At 38.1% G+C, this 16,328-nt stretch overlaps 1 protein-coding gene and 1 long non-coding RNA gene across 2 annotated transcripts; both read left to right on the top strand.

Annotated features, from left to right (window-relative positions):
- The first annotated feature begins 488 nt into the window (after window positions 1-488).
- Window positions 489-13,651, top strand: LOC137089891 (polymeric immunoglobulin receptor-like). Its single transcript, XM_067453455.1, has 12 exons — window positions 489-840; window positions 924-1,220; window positions 1,313-1,375; window positions 3,253-3,289; window positions 3,408-3,414; window positions 5,383-5,564; window positions 9,311-9,444; window positions 9,719-10,054; window positions 10,138-10,434; window positions 10,527-10,589; window positions 10,664-10,697; window positions 13,549-13,651. The coding sequence occupies exons 1-12, from the start codon at window positions 489-491 to the stop codon at window positions 13,649-13,651; spliced, it is 1,905 nt and encodes a 634-aa protein (XP_067309556.1).
- An 847-nt stretch (window positions 13,652-14,498) lies between these two features.
- Window positions 14,499-15,159, top strand: LOC137089756 (uncharacterized). The gene is made up of 3 exons (XR_010907783.1): window positions 14,499-14,592; window positions 14,681-14,745; window positions 14,831-15,159. It is a non-coding gene; the product is annotated as an uncharacterized lncRNA (long non-coding RNA).
- The last annotated feature ends 1,169 nt before the right edge of the window (window positions 15,160-16,328 follow it).

The following is a 16,328-nucleotide window of genomic DNA, read 5'->3' as shown; positions in this document are numbered from 1 at the left end:
TTGTCCAAGTCTAGCATTTGCAATCAAGTATTATGACATTTTAGAGAGTCTAAATACATTTAGAGCATCAAATCATAGGCAAACCTTCTCAAGTGATAAGCTGTTTCTAGAATTAACAAAAAGAAAAAGAAGACGTACACGATAAAGATGCAGAGAGAAGAAACATTGCACCTTTTTGTCAGAAGAAATGTCAGTTTGAAGAAGTTCATTGTGGTTTTCCTTTGGTTCATCACAGGCAAGTGTTCACTTTCATACGGTTCGTATGTTCTACTGTATATGAAGAGATGTTCTGTGTGCTACTGTAACTATTTTAAACAGCACTTTGTCATTTTGTTTTATAATTACCGATTTTAGTCACGCCACAAGACTACTTAAGATTGAGCTATTGAAAAAGGGATAAAAGTAAAAAAGTTCAAACGCAAGTTTTGTGTTGACTAAAGTATTAGTAAAAAATAAACAAAATCATAAAAGAAATGGTGCATCTAAAAATGTTCTGTCACTCAGGTCCTGAACGCACATCAGGATCAGCGAGTAGAGAGTTAACGGTTCAGACTGGAGGATCTGTCATTATTCCATGTTATTATGACAGCAAATACACAGAACACAAGAAATACTGGTGCTTTCATGCAAAATCATCATACGATTACTGCTCTATTCTGGCATATGCTAATGAAACCAAAGGAAAAGTGTCAGTAATGGATCATCCAGATCAGCGTTTCTTTACTGTGACTATGAGAGATCTGCAGAATGAAGACACTGGAGCTTACTGGTGTGCCGTTGAGATTGGAGGAATACTTCAAATGGATGAAACAGAGCAGCTTCATCTCACAGTTCAATCAGGTATGAGATGAGTTTCACCTTTAAATATTCTGATCCTGATTCCTGTTAACTCAATCTCAGATGAGTCATGTCTGTGTGTTCAGCTCCTGATGTGTCTGTGGTGAGCAGCAGTGTATCTGGACATGAAGATGGTAATGTCAGTGTCCAGTGTTTCTACAGTTCTGGATATCAGAATAAACTCAAACAGTGGTGCAGATATAAAGATCAGAGCTGTTACCCAGTGGGGAGGACTGACACATCCCAGAATTCATCAGTCCAGATCAGTGATGATGGGAGAAGCTCCTTCACTGTGCTGATGACTGGACTGAGACTCAGTGATTCTGGATGGTACTTCTGCTCCGCTGGAGATCTGCAGATTCCTGTTCAACTCACGGTCACTGGTAAAACTCATTCACTAATCACATCTACATGGGTTTCCTGCTAGTCTAGGGGGAAAGGCTAACATAAATGTGCATATTTTTTCTGTGTTCAGTTCCTGATGTCTCTCTTGAAGATCCACATGTTCCTGTTCTCACCGCCACTGAACCAAAACCAGGTAATACAGACTCTTTTGTGATTATGAAAAATTCATAATAAATCATTTGAATAGGTATAGGTAATATGTATTTGAGAGAAACAGGTCAGCTAAGTAAAATATTAATCAGGATTTATATTTTCTGCCATGGGCTTGATTAGATACTAATAAATGTAATGGTGACACTTTATTTCGATAGTCCACTTTAGACATTCTAACTTGCAACTTTGTCGACTAGCTGTCATCATTACTTTGAAAGTACTTATCATCTTCTTTGACATACTTATCAGTTCTGTCATCATTACTTTGAAAGTAACTTATTCTACTCTATTCTACTATAAGTAACTTATTCACTTGTCTGGCTATCACCAGACCAAGCTCAATTTAAGACTGAACATTGGTCTGTGGAGTCTGCTCTGTATTTTCTACTGCACAAGAGGCGTGATAAACAAGCATTATTCGAATGACTCTGTATTGGAAAGTCCTTCAATCAATCAGACCACAAGAGGCGTGATCAACGGGCAACGACCTATGGTTTCTCTATTTGTCATCGTGTTAAACCCGCCAATAGTGCGCCAGGTGGATAAGCCAGTCTGTGATTGGTTCCCACAAAAGTGTAACAGAAGCAGTAGAAATGAATGTACAGAGTTGCTGGGCGAAATCAAATTGCTGTCAGATCAGGCTGGGTTTACCCAGTCTATCTACTCACCCTAACCCAACCATAACCCTAACCTTACAGTCTACTAATACTCCAATGAGTGATAGTTGACATGTAGTCACAAAGTCACTCATAATTAGTAGAATCTGAAGTGGACTATTGAAAAAAATGTATTTAACTGTAATCAGGGGCGTGGGACTGGGGGGATAAAGGGTACTGAGTAACCAGGGCCCGAGGCAGGGGGGGGGCTTAGAAGTCAGTTTTCTATACATACACATACATGGTACGGGGGCCCAGCAAGATGGTTTGTACCCAGGGCCCAAAATTTGGTGCTACGCCCCTGACTGTAATAGTTGAATTCATTGTCTTTCTAAACATTTTGAGGTGAAATATTCCCATAAGAAATGGGACACCACTTCTACACCATTACACGTCATCATATGCAGTCTCCTAGGTCAAAGGAGATGTGACAATGTTTATCACAAAAACATGACCGAAAATATGAACACAAGATTAAATGTAACATAAAAAGTAATTATTATTCATTCAAATCCTTATTAATGCCCCCCCCCCCCCCCCCAAATAATCATGTTCATTTGGACAGCAATTTAGGGCCCTAGGAAATCCATTTCCCCCCCCCCCTGAAATGTGTTGTGTATTTTTATTATTCTGGCCATCAAATCTAAAACAGTAATTCAATTTATATTTTAATCATATGAAATCAAACAATCTTTTTATTTCAAGCGAAGTGCTGCACAATCGAGCTTTACTCTTTCAAAAACATGGAAGAAAAATTGTGATTATTATTAGTGTTTGTATTATTATTACATTGAGACATAATTTCTTCTGCACTACTGATATATATTTCTGCCACAATTTTAAGTTGAACTGAACATTCATTTTGACGGGTTGCTGTGAAGACCTTTGTGTTTGTAATATATGGCGCTAGTTTTTTCTCAAACAAAAGAGTAATGCTCATGTCTGGAGATGAAGTTCATGCATTCATGTCCTAATATAGTGAGGAGGTTAAAAACACTTTCAGCTTTGTGTGTGTGTGTGTGTGTGTGTGTGTGTGTGTGTGTGTGTGTGTGTAAATTAAACTACGTTTCTGGGCCATTCATTTGCCGAGACATGCAGAACATTCACACTGCACTGTAAAAAATGTGGTAATTTTGCTAATTTTGCTTTATTCACACTTTTTACATCTCTCCCCCCCCCCCCCCCCCCCCATTTCCAACAGCAACTGTGAGCACAGACGCCGGCACTGAGAAGAACACGTTAGTATTAACAGTGTCACGGTCACATGTTTTTTGATGTGTCCTAAATCTACATGATGTGACTTGTTCACCTCTCATATGTGCATCTTTGTGCTGTTCTTTCTATTCTCTCTTTCAGGTGGCCCGTGAATTTCTGTCTGTCACAGAATTAGAGATCACAGGCTGTTCTCCACATTGACCTGAAGGACTTCATTAAATAACAAGTTCTGTGATTATGAGAATGACAGTAAAACTCTTTGTGCTGTAAATCAGAATGTTTATGATTACAATATTAAAGTAATATGATAAAAAATAACAGTTATTAAGACTGTTATTAAAGGCACAATATGTACGATTTTTGGATTAAAATCTCTAAAAAAAAAAAAATACTAGAACAATGGTATATATTTTGTTGACTTGTGTGCTTATCACAAATTTAACACTTAAGACCCTTTAATATCTTATTAAAATATGATTTTATTAGACAGTTGAGCAGTTGTTTGGAGACATTCATCAACAGAAAACTAATCATTGTTATAAAGCTCAACACAATCTTATTGTTTAAATCTGGTTTGCTGGTTTGTTGTTTGTACGGCAGAATAAAAGCTCCAGGAAATCAAAGTGTCATCAATCTACGCATTTGTTTTTAAAAATGACCTCATGCAGTAAAAAAACAACAACCTCAAATTACTTAATATTAAAACAATATTACGGGCAGAAAATATATACTGTGTGTATGTGTAATATGAAAGGTGCACTATGCAACTTTCCGTCCACTGGAGGGCGCCTAGTCAAAACACATGCGTTTGATGACACAAAGTGTGAGCGCAGTATCTTGGGACATGTGCCCTGCGTCCCAATCCACATACTATCCATCCTAAATAGTATTCGAAAATAGAATTAGTATGTCCCAAATCGTAGTATGTTGAAAAGAGTATTCCAAAGATTCCCGGATGGTTTACTATTTCCGGTCCGAATTCGAAGTACGGATCGATGTGCACTCTAACGGCCTTTAACCTGACAAAAATATATTTATTCAGTGTTGGCCACATAATATTTCACCTACAGCAGCATTGTGAACTTTTCTAATTACACGTTTGGCCATGAACTTTTAATGCATCATTATATTTAAACTGCAAACACATGAGGAGAGTCTCTGACCCACAAAGACCCACCCATGGCAGATCAACGAGCGGCTACATTTCTCTCCGATACGGTAGGAGATTAAACTGAATGTGGAGGATTTGAACTCTGGCGAATCTGACGATGATTGACAGGGCAGATAAACGGTGACGGGATGCACGTAACTAAGCGACAGAGTCCGTTAAAGATGGCGAAGTAGTATGTCCCGAAGCTTGCATACTTTTCTGCTACACACTCAAAAGTATATACCTTTTCTTCACAAAAAGAGTACATACTTTTAGGACGTAGTATAAGTAGGCGAATTGGGACGCAGCAGTGGTCTTCACCTCACAGCCGGTGGAAAATAGGACTCGGGTAGAAATCACGTTCATGCATGTGATTATTAACGTTACTGTAGTCTAAAGCAGAGCAGGTCCGAGTGTTGTGGAGCTGAGCACAGCTGCTGGAGCGATTGTTAAACAAACACACGGCTCGCAAACACCAGGACTTTTATTATGACGGGACGGGACACAGTCGCCGGGCGCCCGCACAGATCCACTCTTCCGGTTATGATTATGAGGTAATGCAGCTCTGTTTATCATATTAGATACATTTAAGTGTGTTGAAAATGATGTTATGACATTACTCTGTGCGTTCACTTGTTCACACTGCTAAGAGTAAAGCGCTCCTGCCAAATAAAACCGGAAACCGAGGGTAACGCAGATATGACGCAATTGACAGGCCACTTCCTCAGACGCTATGCTGAAACGTCCCGGTCCTTTAGTTAAAATAGCAATTTTCTCACAATTTACAAATAGTTGGAAACATTTGGGATATTGTAGGTACTCATCTGAACAAAATATATAACACCGGCCTAGTTTTTTGTGGTATTTTACTGCAAAATTACAACATAGTGCACCTTTAAAAACTCTGCTAAAAAGGTGGGTTTTAAGACCACGCTTAAAAGCATTTACAGTCTGTGGGGTCCGCAGGTGGTCAGTGAGAGCATTCCACAGACTGGGGGCTGCAGAGCAGAAGGCCTGATCTCCCATAGTACAGAGATTGGTTGTGGGAGTTTTAAGACGATACAGAGAAACAGAGCGGAGGTTACGAGTGGCTGTTTGTGTGATGAGGAGTTCCTTGAGATAGGAGGGTGCATCACCATGATGCACAGGTGACACAGGATATGTATGCATGTGTATGTGTATGTGTATGTGTACACTGTAAAAAAAAAAAGGCTGGTTTTTGTTGGTTTAACTTTAAAAAGTAAGTAACCTGGTTGCCTTAAAATTTTGAGTTTATTGAAATAAAAATTTGAGTTGATACAATGAAGGAAATTAGTTTAATAAATAGAAACTCAAAATATTATTGTATCTGAACCACATAAAAAAATGATAAATCATGAAAATAGCACTATTTGTCTGCGTCATCACAAATTAAACACACACAATTACCCAATATTACAAAATCTTTTAATAATATTTTAATAAAGGTTGTCGAATCTCAAAAAGTGTTCATTGTATTCACTCAATTTTAATTTCAATGAACTCAAAATTTTAAGGCAACCAGGTAACTTTTTTCTAAATAATTTTTTACAGTGTATGTGTATGTATATGTATATGTATATGTATATGTGTGTGTGTGTATATATATATATATATATATATGTATTAGTGCTGTGCAGTTAGTGCTGTGTATTTTTTCAGTTTAACGTGTTAAATATTTAACGCAGTTAATGCAGCATCTGTTTTTTCTGTCATCCTTTACCTATCATTCAATTATATGATCACACTTTTATTCATGCAAATGCTTTTAAATCCATTTTAAAATCAAATTCATAGAGACATCTCTATCAGTGATACTGGCCTTGATTCATAAAAAGATGCTATTACAATAAATATTTAAAATGTAATATTTAAGTTGTTTCTACATTCATTTGGAGAGTAACTAAAATTATTACAATGTAAAAAACATTTAAAACTCATGTTTTTAATCGATTGACAGCACTGTATACAGTATATGTGCTATCTAAAGGTTAATGTTTGGATAAAACATTATCATAACGTTTATAGAATGTTCTTATAAAATGATTTGATATGTGATATTCTTATGATATTGAGAGAGTGTCTTCAGGATGTTGTTTTTTAGAGAAACATTGATAGAAAACGTTTGAGCACATTTCCAGAACATCCTTATGATGTTTTTTGTACTTGATGAATGTTTTCATAATGCTGACAGAAAAAGTCTTTAGAACAACATTCTTGCAATGTCCTTGTAATGCTATTGATATTTGATGAATCTTAATGTTAATGTTCTTAGAATATTACTACAAATAAATGTTCAGTTTCAATATATGTTGTAAGTAATAATAAGGTTAGGAGAATGTTATTGTAACTTTTTAAGTAATGTTCCAATCATGATGCTTTTTAGAAACGTTGGAAATCAGTTTTCCCACAATGCTTTCAGAACATAAATCTGTCCGCATGGGAATGTAGAAGAGTATATTATTTAAGAATGATTAAGTTTAAGGCTAAAAAGCAGTATGAAAATACACTATTATCTATTCTGTATCAGTGTGCTGAGGTTGGTTTTGCCCTGTATAGCATGTGTGTGGACTTGAAGGGTATGCTCAAAGAGAGACATACAAGAAGTGTATGATCGACAGAAAGAGAACCTGAAAGGTGAGCCAGAAGAACAGCTATAGAAAGAACTAAAGGTTAACCACCATTTTGGGAAGATTGCTGGAGTATATATGTCAGACATGCCAAAGAACAGGAGTGTCTTTTTTGCAAAAAACACTCCGCTTTGTTGCTTGGTTGATGTGAATAAAGCTGTTTCTGAAACCAATGATCCTTTGAGAAATCATTTTTCAAAGAACATTTCCAACAGTGATTCCTTTCTATTTGAGACACTTTATGTATTCCCCTATCAAACAGTACTCTTTTCTGTCCATTCTCCTATTAAATCCAATCTCAATTCCATTTGTCTCTATTCTATCTTATTGCCCTTTAATGGTCATTAGTGCGTGTTGTGTTTGGTTAATCAGTCATTATGTGTCCACTCATATCTTTCCTTTCAGGTCTCTCATCTGGAAACTAAACTGGGTTGTGCAGCACCATAAAAATGAATAAACACAGACATAAACAAAACTGTACAACAATTATTTTGAATGTTCAGTTCAATACAGTTAATTAATACAAGTGTGAAAAACTTAAAACGACTAAACTTGTTAAAGTAGGTTTATTTACATATAAACATACATTTGTTTGTAGTTTATTTTTGTTCCATTTTTGTATTTACGAGATTCCGATTTGTATTAAGTGTAGAATTTGTAATTAAAACTTAGTAAAAGTAAGTAAACTCTGAACTTTCTGAGAGCTCTGCCGTGTATGTGACCGCTCTACCGCCTGACTGTGAATGTTTTAGAAGAAAGGAAGTACAGAGAACGAACGCTTCTCTCACTCTTGTTATTTTTGTCTTGTTATTAAAGCAACACTGGGTAACTTTTGCTCTCGGGGTACCCCTACAGTTTGGAAAAAAGAATGTCCTCAACTACTGTCGTAAGCTCTGTCATCCTACAACAGGGGATGCCATTGCGCGAGCATTTGTTGAAATGACAACCCTGATAGCCCTGAACTAGTGATGCGTGGGTCGTCTCATAACCCGCGGACCCCGTATATTTAATGGTCGCGGGTGCGCAGCGGGTTGTAAAAATATATACAGTGGTGCGGGGCGGGCCAAATAACTTCATAAAAGCGGCCCGCGGGTTGGTGCAGCACTAACAGTTCCCCTGAACACTGCAGGAGGAGTTCACATGCAGGTGTTCTTCTGGCGGCGCGTGTGAAATGTCTTCATCCCAGGTACATTCAGTGGCATATGTTTCCGCATGTCATATGAATATAATTTCATGGGTTTTATTTTTTTCAAACGCCAAATAATCACGATGCTCACGTTTACAAGCCAGCGTCATTATAGTAGTCTATTGGTTACCGTTTTACAGAATCTATATGATACTTCAGTTCAATGTTTGAGTGGTAGCTCACCATAACCAGCAGGACAGCATCGGTCGGGCACGCCTCCTTCAGCTCACGCCGACGAGCAAACGCTGGTCACATGTTGATCCTCGTCCTGCCTTTAATCCCATCACTTTTTCGTTTCCTCTTATTGCTTTCCTCCAACAAAACCTTTTCTTTCTTATTTGTCTGTGCTGCTTCGGACATGACTATATTATCCGACGAACAAAGTTGGGCTCGCACGTCCGAATTTAAGGAAGTGTGAGTGTTGGTGGAAGTGACGTATATGCCGTAAAGCAGTCGAATTTTGTAGTTCTTTTTGTTCTCGGGTTACTACCCGAAACCCAAAGTTTAAAAGTACGATTAAAAACGATACAGACCCCATCAGGCTATGGCAGACGTGTCATTCAACTTATTGTAAGTCGATTTAGCATCACAAGAGTCTTAAAAAATATATTATGAAGGTTGAAAAGTTACCTAGTGCTGTTTTAAGTGTGTCACTAACTAATACAACATATTGTTTGCAAACTTTAATTGGCTATATAATGTTGGATGTATATCCCTGAAGAACTTTCCATTGCACAAAAGGTTCTTTAGACTATACAGTGGTTAGAAAAAAATGCTTCTTTAAAGAACTTTTCACAAACCAGTTCTTCATGGCATCGCTGTGAAAACCTCTTTTTAGTTCTTCCTGCCACCTTTTATTTTTAAGGGTGTTATAAGGAAACAACATCGCTTCTACCCATTAATACAAGAAGGAAACGCTTGTCGACTTCATTGCACGTCTTATTCAGAATCATTTAGACTTCTTGTCCAAGTCTAGCATTTGCAATCAAGTATTATGACATTTTAGAGAGTCTAAATACATGTAGAGCATCAAATCATAGGCAAACCTTCTCAAGTGATAAGCTGTTTCTAGAATTAACAAAAAGAAAAAGAAGACGTACACGATAAAGATGCAGAGAGAAGAAACATTGCAACTTTTTGTCAGAAGAAATGTCAGTTTGAAGTTCATTGTGGTTTTCCTTTGGTTCATCACAGGCAAGTGTTCACTTTCATACGGTTCATATGTTCTACTGTATATGAAGAGATGTTCTGTGTGCTACTGTAACTATTTTAAACAGCATTTTGTCATTTTGTTTTATAATTACCGATTTTAGTCACGCCACCGGACTTCTTAAGATTGACCTATTGAAAAAGGGATAAAAGTAAAAAAAGTTCAAACGCAAGTTTTGTGTTGACTAAAGTATTAGTAAAAAATAAACAAAATCATAAAAGAAATGGTGCATCTAAAAATGATTGTTCTGTCACTCAGGTCCTGAACGCACATCAGGATCAGCGAGTAGAGAGTTAACGGTTCAGACTGGAGGATCTGTCATTATTCCATGTTATTATGACAGGAAATACACAGAACACAAGAAATACTGGTGCTTTCATGCAAAATCAGCATACAATTACTGCTCTATTCTGGCATATGCTAATGAAACCAAAGGAAAAGTGTCAGTAATGGATCATCCAGATCAGCGTTTCTTTACTGTGACTATGAGAGATCTGCAGAATGAAGACACTGGATCTTACTGGTGTGCCGTTAAGATTGGAGGAATATTTCAAATGGATGAAAAAGAGCAGCTTCATCTCACAGTTCAATCAGGTATGAGATGAGTTTCACCTTTAAATATTCTGATCCTGATTCCTGTTAACTCAATCTCAGATGAGTCATGTCTGTGTGTTCAGCTCCTGATGTGTCTGTGGTGAGCAGCAGTGTATCTGGACATGAAGATGGTAATGTCAGTGTCCAGTGTTTCTACAGTTCTGGATATCAGAATAAACTCAAACAGTGGTGCAGATATAAAGATCAGAGCTGTTACCCAGTGGGGAGGACTGACACATCCCAGAATTCATCAGTCCAGATCAGTGATGATGGGAGAAGCTCCTTCACTGTGCTGATGACTGGACTGAGACTCAGTGATTCTGGATGGTACTTCTGCTCCGCTGGAGATCGGCAGATTCCTGTTCAACTCACGGTCACTGGTAAAACTCATTCACTAATCACATCTACATGGGTTTCTTGCTAGTCTAGGGGGAAAGGCTAACATAAATTTGCATCTTTTTTCTGTGTTCAGTTCCTGATGTCTCTCTTGAAGATCCACATGTTCCTGTTCTCACCGCCACTGAACCAAAACCAGGTAATACAGACTCTTACTGATGTTATGGGGAACTCATAAATTATTTTAATCTTGTCTTAATTTCTCTTCCACAGCAGTTGTGACCACAGAAGCATTTGAGAGAAACAGGTTAGTTAGTAGCTAAGATTAAAGGGGGGGTGAAACACTCAGTTTCAGACAGTGTCATGTCAATCTTGAGTACCTATAGAGTAGCATTGCATCCTGCATATCTCCGAAAAGTCTTTATTTTTTTATAATTATATAAGATGCGCTGTTCTGAGTCTTTCCGAAAAAAGCCGAGCGTGTGAGAACGCTAGGTTTATGTTTGGGTGGTTTTACAATAAACAAACTGACACCTATAGTGGTCAGCTAAACAGATGTATTTAAACACACACCATAGATCGCATGCTCCATTGGTAAGTTAACTAACGTTATACACGATCGTGTTGTTTACCGATGTTTACTCACGCGACGATAGCCAACAACAAACATTTGAAGCAGTTTTACTCACCGCCTGCTTCCAAAGCACGACCGTGAACCTTTATCGTCACCGCTCCATCAAAAACACACTTCTTTGGTAACTGTTGATTTCGTGAAGTCCTGTGACAGCAGTGACCGTGGAGATCCACTTTGCGACACGATTAAAGCGTGATGTTGTGAAGCTTCCCGTCATTTCTGCGTTCAAATTGGTAAAATGCAGCGCTGCCTTCCCGGAATGCTGTGCTGAAGCGTTGAAGTCGCATAGGAATAGGAATGGGATAGGGATAAAGTGAAGCGCGGTGGGACAGAAGTGTTGCACGGACAACTGGATCTGCAGCTGAGCGAGTGTTTATGGGCGTGCATTTTCTCTCTCGCTCTAGTCACGCGCACGTGCACCCTACCGGGAAAAGAGCCCGTACGGCCCATACAAGGACCTTCCGCTCTATTAACGTCAAGCCGACCCATACTCGAAAAAAACTCTCTGAAACTTGTGAGAAACCGGAAGGAGTATTTTTGACACAGAAATACTCCATCAAACGTCCAACTTTGTCTATGTTTAGGATGGGAATCCAAGTCTTTAACAGTGTAAAAAGCTCAGTATGCATGAAACAGCATTTCACCCCCCCTTTAAGAAAAGTGGCAGTCATGAGATATTGATGAAAACCACAAATACAACACCCTTTAGTCTCACTATGATAGTCTATTTTTGCTGCATCATAAAATAAATCAGGAATCTGGTATTGACTTGATACATATATACAATACAATACATTCATTAAGCATTTATAATTATAACTTTTAATGAGTTAAAAATGGCTCACTATTTGGCAGGCATTGTAGTCACCCTTTTTTATCATGCAGTTATAACTGCTTATCAAGGATATGTAATGCATTTGTAAACAAGTTTGTTGTGTCCTGTTAATTAATGAACACTGAGGGCACTAGAGTGCACAGTGAGGAGACAGGAGGTTGATATGGGTACAGAAAAAGTTGGATAAACTGTGATACGTGTCTCTCTGCGGATTCCTAATATACCTTTACAACAGGGGTGGGGAACGTTGATCCTGGAGGGCCACTCTCTTGCAGAGTTTAGCTCCAACCCTGAAGAAAAAAACACTCACCTGCTTGTAACTTCAGTAATCCTGAAGACCTTCATTGGCTTCAGGCGTGTTTGATTAGGGTTGGAGCTAAAGTCTGCAAGAGGAAAATGTGGCAAGTGTGAAATGGTTTAGAACTTGTTTTAGAACCATTTTACAAGTGGCTGTTTCCTGAAAAAAAAAAAAACAGGCAAAAGTTGTTCGAACAACTCAAAGCAATTCAGATATTTAAATTAAATAGAAATATAGTGTACCAAATAATGTAAATCAATAGAACAAAACAAACATTTTCAGTAGACCAATGCATTAAGAGAGAGAGAGAGAGAGAGAGAGAGAGAGAGAGAGAGTATGTGTGTGTGTATATATACTGTATATATACAGTTTACACACACACACACACACACACACACACACACACACACACACACACACACACACACACACACACACACACACACACACACAAGGCTTGACATTAACACCCGCCAACCTGCCAAATGCGATGTCAAACAGTGTCTTTGGCACATGGAATTTTATATAATATATCCTTTTTTTATTTGTAGTCTTTTGAAAAGGCTTCTGAAATAATATACTAAGTGCAATGTACTGATGTCAAAAATATAAAATATTTTTAATACATATTGATACTGAAATATCTGAAACCCTTCTAATACTCATTTTCCACAGTATAGATACACAATACCCGCTGCGTGTCCGACAGTGAGAGTGTTGGCGAGTATTCATGTGAACACAGTCAGTTTTGTTTTAAGTGAACGTAAACAGTTGTGAAAGAAAATGCATGTTTTAATGGATAATGAAAGTAGCCTAATACACCTGCTGCCAAATAATGAGATATTACAAATATCTATATGTCAGTTTTCCCCAGTATACTGATGTCAATATTGTGGCCAGTGAAAATGCTGAGTGGCTCGTACCTCGTAACTCTGGAAAACCACTTGCAACAGTGGCTTGTGAGAAAAAAAGTTAATGTCAAGCCATGTATATACTGATAACATTATGACCACTGACAAGTGAAGTGAATAATCAAGGCTCCAGTTAGCCTTTGTGATATATTAGACAGCAAGTGAACATTTTGTCCTCAAAGTCGATGTGTTAGAAGCAGGAAAAATGGGCCAAATTGTGATGGCTAGACGACTGGGTCAGAGCATCTCCAAAACTGCAGCTCTTTTGGGCTGTTCCCGGTCTGCAGTGGTCAGTATCAAAAGTGCTCCAAGGATGGAACAGCGGCTATGTTTAGCCTAAAGCATGATCTAAACCAATGTGTTTCATACATTATAACTTTTTCCCAATCATCTTTTACAACCGACATACAGTTGAACCTGCCAGTGTGACGTAGGCTGACAATTGGTCTATACTTTTTCATGATTTCTTTATGATTACAGGGATTATGGATATCTGAAGGTGTGGATTCCAGTTCTATTGCTGCTGATGTTGGCTGTGATTGTGTCAACCATAATATTGAGAAAGAAGCGCAGTCAGTATTAAAACTTTTCTTAATATATTATAGATTTCATCCATCATTTAGGGGGCTCTCACACTTCACATTAGTTATTTGGATGTGAACCGTGGTGCATTGCATCAGTTGTTTACCCCTATTACCTGGTAACAACAACGCAGAAGAAGGCAGCAAAATTCATAGTATTGCTCATCTCACTGTAATACTTCGTGTTTTTAACCTTTGGTTTTGTTTTCAAAGCGTCAGGCTATCAGCACACAATTAACGGCACTTGTGTCTACCTGCTGTGAATGTACTGCAAATGTCCTAAAGATCACGGAAGTCCATTTGTGCTCTGCTGAAGGCAAGAAACATTCTCTCTGCTTGTAGTTTCACGCCTGTAGTAGTAAGGACACACATTGAATCATACGCCATCAATTGGGTTCACTTCCACGATTTAGAACAATAGCTTTCATATCAGCAGCAAACCATACCAGAGTTCAAATGAACCATACTCCCCAGACCACGCTTTTTATGCAGACTCTGGTATGGTTTCACTACAGCGTTCACATCATTCAAACGAATCAAACACTGATGTCAAGCGAACCCGGTTGCTCACCAAAAATGCTAGTGTGAAAGTACCCTTTGTGTTTGGTCAGTTGTGCATCCAGAAGCTTTGCACATATTTATAAAACTTTATGATGATGTCTAAGAACTCTCCAATGGAAGGACTGATAACATAATTTGCTTTCTCACTAACAGACAGAAATAACACTCACATCACTGAGGTGAACAGAGATGGAGTCAGGGATGCAGTAAGTTTGAGATGACAAACAATTTGAGTTAAACCTCATATCTGAGTCTCAGAACAATCAGATGTGTTTATGATTATTCACAGGGAAACGATGTCAGTTCATCATCAGTGGTAGATGAGAATGCAGAGAATGACGTGACTTACAGCTCTGTGACAATACGACCTAAAACTAAAGCAGTAAGTGAATTCACAAGAACATGCGCAAACAGAGATTTACTGTAATGTAATTATCAGTATTCTTCTTAATCCTCTTCCATATCTCCAGCACAGCCCAGTATCTGTGGAGGACGAGGTGACCTACAGCTCTGTGCACAAACAGTGAGATGTTAGGTTTGTTGAAGTCAATAATCACAGGATGTTTTACACAGACACTGAACATGTGATTTCATCTCACTGTTTATTCTCTTAATCACAGGCGCACGTTCTGCACTGAACACCTGAGAAAAGAATGAACACCACAGGGCTTGAAACGGGCTAATATACTTTTTTGTTCCATGCATCATTACAAATTCAAAGCAAAGAAAATCTCAATCCAGATTTTAATGTATATTTGATCATTTACTGTCCCTAGTGGTCAAACCGTGTAAGTACAGTACTTCCATGTGCAAAACAAGTGATTTAATCTGAAAAAAAGATTGTTAATTTCACTGCATAAGGGTTATGAATCAAATTAGTTTTTTAAATTATTGATCCTAAAAAGCATAAATCATTCAGAAAATATTGCAAAGTTGTAATATCAAAAACATTGGCAAATAATTTTACGGTATTTGACACTTGGTGTATGTAAATAGCATCTATGTCTTGCTTTAAATTAAATCCATTCAGCATTCAAGAGTTCTGCATGCTCACTTAATCCTCTTACTATCCCTTTAAGACAAGTCATTTCTTGGCTGCCTTTTGAAACGTCTCGGGCAGCTATTTCAGTCATGAAAGTGTAGCTTCTCTTTGAATGGGGAAACATCAAATTCTCCAAAGCAGTTCATCAAGACTGTGATTAAATTTCAACTGTCACAAATGTGGTTTCTGCTCAAATAGCCTAGCATTAAAAAGCTTCTTTTTCAGACTAAAGCAGCTAATGTGCATGCGCAGTCCTAAGTATGTCTCAGAACAGGTTTTCTAAGGTATGCACATGATGTCACCATCGGCTGGAGTCGCTGCAGGTATAGGGATGGCTCGATACCACAATTTTGGCTTCGGTATGGTACCACAATCTAATACCGAAGTACCGATATTAAATCGATACCACGGTCTGATATTAGCGCGGGTATATTGCACGCGAATGAGTACAATTATACAAGTTTTGAGTTTATAAAGTGGGAAATTACCACAAATGTTAATTAGTAAATTAATCACCAAAGCTTATCACATTTAAATCAGTCATTTGAAAACTTTCTTGTGAGAAATAATTGCAGCAAAAATCTCTCAAAATTATCAAATTGCTTCTGGTTTCAAAAGACATCGCACTACACTAAAGCACTCTGCATTATCCGATTCAACATTTCACATTCGTCTCGGGATGGAGAACGGAAATCATTTGAACATGCAAGCGATTTTATAGCATTTCATAATAACAGTTACAGGAGATATGAGCTCATAACAACGACACACACACACACACACACACACACACACACACACACACACACACACACACACACACGGCATAGATTCCCAGCGCATGTTCAGTCCATAGACCGTAAAAAAATATGGACGACTCGACATCATCCGTTTCCGCTTGCCAGATTTGAAGCTTTCAGGCGGCCTGCACGGCGCTGACATCTTGGGACCGAGTCTGCACAGTAACGCCCGCCCACCCTCTCACAGATGCAGAACAAGTAATTATGTTTGTGTGAAATAAACAGTTATGGAAATGTAAAAATTAAAGCTAAAGCTCTAATCTGCTCCCGAAAATC

The sequence above is a fragment of the Pseudorasbora parva genome, chromosome 9 (genome assembly GCF_024679245.1).
Source record: "Pseudorasbora parva isolate DD20220531a chromosome 9, ASM2467924v1, whole genome shotgun sequence".
In the NCBI taxonomy this organism is placed as follows: domain Eukaryota; kingdom Metazoa; phylum Chordata; class Actinopteri; order Cypriniformes; family Gobionidae; genus Pseudorasbora; species Pseudorasbora parva.
This window is presented reverse-complemented; position numbering and strand designations above follow the sequence as displayed.